The sequence below is a fragment of the Vollenhovia emeryi genome, unplaced genomic scaffold (genome assembly GCF_000949405.1).
Source record: "Vollenhovia emeryi isolate VEMERY1.0 unplaced genomic scaffold, V.emery_V1.0 DF939124.1, whole genome shotgun sequence".
Lineage (NCBI taxonomy): Eukaryota > Metazoa > Arthropoda > Insecta > Hymenoptera > Formicidae > Vollenhovia > Vollenhovia emeryi.
In genome coordinates, this window is record NW_011967242.1 from 2,265,623 (window position 1) to 2,271,928 (window position 6,306).

The 6,306-nt window shown below is 42.1% G+C and overlaps 1 protein-coding gene across 8 annotated transcripts in view; it reads right to left on the reverse strand.

Annotated features, from left to right (window-relative positions):
- LOC105569430 (coiled-coil domain-containing protein AGAP005037-like) overlaps positions 1–3,712 on the reverse strand; it is a 92,665-nt gene extending 88,953 nt beyond the window's left edge. For 3 of the 8 annotated variants that reach the window (XM_012025893.1, XM_012025895.1, XM_012025891.1), the window contains exon 1: positions 3,617–3,710. In XM_012025893.1, coding sequence (XP_011881283.1) covers positions 3,617–3,628 — 12 coding nt within the window. In that variant the 5' untranslated portion in view covers positions 3,629–3,710. Of the gene's footprint in view, positions 1–3,616 lie in introns of all 8 variants that reach the window. The other 5 variants (XM_012025889.1, XM_012025888.1, XM_012025896.1 and 2 more) reach the window with 3 other exon arrangements.
- Positions 3,713–6,306: the final 2,594 nt, after the last annotated feature.

Genomic DNA, 6,306 nt, shown 5'->3' on the forward strand with positions numbered 1-6,306 from the left:
AATATGAAGCTTACAAGCGGGAATAACAATATTCCCTTCCCCCCGTTTTCTCTCCTGCACATATTACACTTTTCATGCTATTAATAACAATTTTGTGGAAGCGAAAATAAATTTTAATTGAAGCAACCTGAACCTTAAAAAAGCAGCCTTTTTAAAAAAAGATGAAAAAAGACGCCAAGTATAAGCACCATCTAACCAAGAATTATATAATTGAATTATTTAGATAAATTTTGTTAGAAAAAAAAAAGATTTTATTGTCTCTACAAAAGTAATGATATCAAATAGCGCCAACTAAAATGGATATTTATACAAACTAGGTACTTTTTTTATATTTAAATGTTATATCCATTCAAGTAACGTGTATATTTTTACTAAATTTCTTTCTATTATGTGGACGTGATAAATGTATCTTTGATGCTGTGTTCACTGGTAACAAAACACAGCGTATACTTTGTTGTCTTCATTGTCAGATAAACTCGTCCTCTGAATATTTAATGTTTCTTTAAACGTAACTATTTTAACTTATACGATTTCAATTCTAATTTCATTCAAAAGAAAAGCACGATATTCATAAACGAATAACGGCCACTCCGGTTTGAAACGTTTTCAACGTGCAAAGTCCAGAATATTACTTGCAGTTATTAAGCGATTATCGTTACAAGTCTAGGTAATTAAAGCGCAGAAAAATGAGTCGGAAATCTAGGGCGTCAAGGGGACCGAGCCACGTAGATACGTTTACGTTCGGTGTGTCGGTACTCTTCAATTATCGGAAACGACGAACGCAAGAAACGAGGACGTCGTAGGTGGATGGTAATTAATTAACGGCTTCCTCTCATTACCGGCGGTCCTTGACCGCGCAGTGCCCGCTAAAGTAATAAGCCGCGGGTATCGCAATAATATTTCGCTCGTTTTTTCAGTTAACGCGCGACTGAAAAAATTCTTCCTAAATCGATCGCGTAAAGCGATATACGTGAATCAGGTTGCACCGAAACGTAATACGTTATTTTCGTTAAATGCGTGCATTATTGAGTCGCGCATATTAAATATAATTAACTTGTAAGGTATGGACAGTTTTCGAATATCAAACCGCACACGCGCAAATCATATTGTGCTAACAATATTTTCCGATAATTAATACACGAGAACATTGCAGCACGCAAACGATACGGTAATCTTTTATCTATTATTAAGTTTAACAGTATTATGGTGCACATAATGCGTCTCATGAAAGTTTCGCAATAACCGTCATGAGAGCTTAATTACGTCATAAGTTTTCGCGTTTATCAATTATGAAAATTTTAATTATGCATAATCGCAATTCACGGAGTGCACCGCGCGAAAAGAATAGCACTCGCGCACCTCGGAGTATCGCGCGCACGTAAGAGAAATCACGAGAAGAAAAATTCCGCGTCCTATGTGGCTCCCGCTATACGCGGGAAGCGGAATCAATTCTGCTCCGTTTTACGATGCATTCTTCAGTTTACGCTTGATCGCGCAAAAACGCGAACGTTGTATAACTTATAAGACGGATGCACCTAAGGCAAACAATATCCGTACTTTTCTCCGACGGTTTGAGAGAAGGGAAGAAATTCGGGCGTATAAGAGGAGCTCGAGACGCGAAGAGCCGGAGCGTGTATGCATTCATGTGCGTCATAAATAAACGGTGACCCTCGGCACGATAGTGATGCATCGAGTAGATCCGTGCGGTTGTCTTGAATGAAACATTCTCAAAATGAAAAATACGCGCTCCCGCACGGTCTCCCCCTTCAATACGAAAACGATTTTCTCCCTCGTTGGACGAACGACGCGCGTCGCCGTATACATTCGGATAACTGAACGTTCCGCATTACCCTGGAAAACTAGGGGGGGGCAACTCGTATTTGCCGAGATTATCAAAATGCCTGAGCGTAAATAATACGCCGGTAAGAATTTTATTTGCGAATAAAATTCAGTGGATGCGATTTTACTTCGTGAAACGAAATAAGCTAGGCTTTCATTTTTCGTTCCGGTGTATTGTTCTTGAAAAAGTGCAACACACTCATGCAGCACACTCGGTTGCACACGCGGACGGTCCTAAATTGCAGCGGCACGTAGGGAGACGTCAGCGAGACTGGCGTGTCGCCGATAACGTCCACATGCATTCGAGGATCATTTTTACACGTGCCACGTCTCATTTGTCGGAAATATGAGAGGAGTAGATGACAATAAAAGATGATCTCATACTATTCTACTCCATTTATAGAAAATGAGATTCGATTGCGTAAATGTAGAGTATTTAGCGCGATAATAATTAACGTTATGTAAATTTGTGATATTCGTTGATTAAAATTTTAATATTCGTTACTCGATTTACGCACGAGAGCTGGAGTACAAATTTAAGAATATTCTCTTAATTCCGTAGTTTTCTAAAAAGCGTTTAAGTATTATATTCTTCAGCTATTTATTTATGCAGAATGGAATATAACGTCCACATGCATTCGAGGATCATTTTTACACGTGCCACGTCTCATTTGTCGAAAATATGAGAGGAGTAGATGACAATAAAAGATAATCTCAAACTGTTTTCCCTCAATTTATAGAAAATGAGATTTAAATTGCGTAAATGCAGAGTATTTAGCGCGACAAATAATTTACGTTATGTAAATTTGTGATATTCGTTGATTAAAATTTTAATATTCGTTACTCGATTTACGCATCTGAGCTGGAGTAGATGACAATAAAAGATGATCTCAAACTATTCTACTCCATTTATAGAAAATGAGATTCGATTGCGTAAATGTAGAGTATTTAGCGCGATAATAATTAACGTTTTGTAAATTTGTGATATTCGTTGATTAAAATTTTAATATTCGTTACTCGATTTACGCACGAGAGCTGGAGTACAAATTTAAGAATATTCTCTTAATTCCGTAGTTTTCTAAAAAGCGTTTAAGTATTATATTCTTGAGCTATTTGTTTAAGCAGAAACGAACAATAGTTGACGATATTAAAGGACTATTCGGTGTAGCCAAAGAAAACGTTCAGTCACTCGTCAAACGGTCAAGTCATTAAACACCGAAAAAGGAAGAAAGGAAAGTCTTATTAAAGCTAACTTCAATATAAAGATAAAGATAAACAGAGAAATTTTACCTTACACGAAATCTTTTTAGACACACATTATAGAGCTTTGCCTTATTCAATGCGTAAAACAAAGTATATAAATCTGTGCGATAGGTATGTAATAGTTAACATTACATATAAAAACCGAACAAACAAGTGAATTATTCGGTCCACAAAAGATGGAAATGTATCATAAATATAAATTTTCAAAGTATCTATGCAGAGAACAGAAACTCTCTCGCGTGGAAGTCACGCGAAACGAGAGATACATATCACAATTAAAGGGGAAGAAAGCTAAACATTTATGGGGCCTCTGTCTGTCACAGTTTGAGGGACAGAGCAGACTCTCGGTACCTCGAATTGAATGGGAATATGTTGGCCGATTTAGCGGTGATAGAGTAAGCGTTCACGGGAGGCGAGGTACGTTGAGAATCGAGGGAGAAATGGAGATTCGAGGGAGATCGCACGCAAACAATAAGTATGTGTGTATTTACATGTTGCGCGAGCAAAGATTCACCTCGAGATCCATGGTGGTGTGCCGTGTGGGCGGGGTGCCGTACTGGCCGTGTGGTGGCGGCAGATGATGCGGATGAAGGGGGTGCAGCTGCTGCGCCGCGTTGAATTGCTGATGATGAAGGGAGGGTTGATGATCGCCGCCAAGGGTGTGCCTCCTCGGCTCGTCCCTCGAGCGGCCCCCGGAGGAACTGCGGCCCCCCGAGCCACCCCCGCCGCTGCCACCGCCGACCCCCAAGACGCCACCGCCGCCTCCGCCACCGATGCCGCCGCCACCGCCAGACCGTCTGCCAGGTGTGAGCTCGTTCGAGCCTGGTTCAATCTCCCCCCTGATAGACCCACCTGTAATCCATACACGTTTCCTGTTGACAGTATCGTTATTGACATATCGCTCGAGCAACTTGTCTCTATCGCTATCGGCGATCAAGATCGCTCAGGGCCTGAGCAGAACGGCCGTCTTTGTCTCGAAGCTGACCCACAGTAATTGTCTCGCGTCTTAAATTATGCTCAGGCCCAGTGCACCTCTTACTTACACTGACAAAAAAATCTGATAGATTCAACCAGTCGTCTGTTAGAAAATGGACGAATCAGAATTCCTTTAGGACTTACCAGAATTCCTTTAGGATTTACCATGAAAGATACTTCATAACCAGAAGTTTGCTAGACTTCACTACAAATCTGGTAAATCCTAAAGGAATTCTGATTCGTCCATTTTCTAACAGACGAATGGTTGAATCTGTCAGATTTTTTTTCAGTGTGGGCTACTTTTATCTTGCTCGGACCTAAGTAATAATTTGACGTCCTCATTTCCACTTGATTTATATCATAAAGGTCCTAACTTCATTCGTTAAAAATAATATCGTTTGGCACAACTCAGATACAATTTAACCCGAAGACTTTTTCGAAAGAAAGATCACGAGGACCGAAGGAAAGAGTCTCGCAAAGAAATTGGGCTTTTGCGAAACCTATTAATAAACGTCCCCGATGAGGAATCGAAGTAAATAGCCTGTCGGCCCAGCGACCTATTTGGCAGAAAGTGGCTGCGACAAAGTGTACCGAGAATAACGCGTTCACGGAAGTGGCCGGAAATAGTTATCGGGTGACACGTGCGTGCGTACGTGTACACCGTAGGGGCGTGCTCTCGCTTTGTTAGTTATTCTTTACCACGGCGGCAGGAATCGGCGCAGCGAGGGCGAAGCAAGATTACGTTAAGTAATAATGCGTCTGGAGTTAGCCGGAATATAGTCAGGAAACCGAGATAGATAGATAGACGCCTCACGCGAGATTTTCAACATTCATTTCTCTTCGCTCGGTCGGACGTGCCTTTGCCCGGTCGCTTCTCGTTTATGTCTCTTCGAATTGCTTGTGAAGTAAACGCGAGAAGAAGGAGAGAAAAACGACGGAGACGGGGAGAGAGATTAACAGTTTCGCAGCATGCACGGGTTCTTTTCACGGCAATTCCCGGACAGGTGAGCGCGACAAGCTCGCGGAACACGCACGTGAACACCCGGCGAACGTTCACTTCCGGATTGCAAAAGCGTCACGCTAGCTCTACCTCGCTACCGTTTGTCCAGCGTCACTCCCGACTTGATGAAATACAAACTTGTCGACGAACGCGGGCGGCCTCGTCGTTCTCTCCAAATGAACGTGGCTCCCCGGGTCAGAATCAATTTCGGCGGGTCCGCCTAGTCACGTGGGGCTTAACGACGCGGGAAAGTTCCGAGTGTGGATACCGCGCGGAAGGAGCTTCGTGAGAAAGTAGGTCAGCTCGTCAGGGCGGCGTAACCGAGAGAGCGTCGTCCTCCAATTAATGACGAGGTTCGAATTCCGACGGATCTACAAGGCCGATTCAACCATCCTGGCAGCTCCATTCCTCGCCTGGATGATCGAACATTGCGCATTTCGGTGTTGTGCGGCGGCCGTTCCGCGCGAACGTCAAATCGCTATCCGGCGAACGACGTTATGTCACAAAGCCGCTGCCACATTGCCCGTTTTCGAAGGGATACCATTGGTAAATATAAAAGCTGGGATTTACAATCGCGACGTTACATGACACGTACATTCTTTGCACCCGAGAGATGGATTTTTCAGAATTGGAATTTATAAGTGCAAACATTTCCAAGTCCCCTATATCGGTAATTATTGTTTCGTCATCGATATCAAAATTGCAGACAGTAGATGCGATATAGATTTACCTACGAGAAGATAGAGTGGATTCATCGACAACTTAGATAACTTGAGGTAACTTGGTAAACGGAAGCTGCATGCGTGCAAAATTGACTGCTGATTACAGCAGAGCTGCGTGCGTATTTTGCAACAATAAGCTGCGCTAGTTTCTACAATAAAGGAGTTTACGCTCCGAGGCTCGACACCTGTAATTGGCACAACGCGGGTAAACTATAGTCTAGGGAACTACTTTGAAATTCCTAACAAGCATCTAACACAAATGTAAACCGTATCGCAGCATTATAAGATAATTATCGAATCGAAAGATCGCTGTTGACATTATCGCTTTTATCACGAACGAATTCAAGGAATGATATTAATCTACGTGTATTTTACGAGGACAGCCTTTTCACAGTCGATTTTTAGATCGAAATATGACAATCATTGAAAACATACATTTCCTCCAGTTTTACCTCAATTTGTAGGAAAACGTTGATTGATTGAATATGTTCATTAACAATTTCGTCA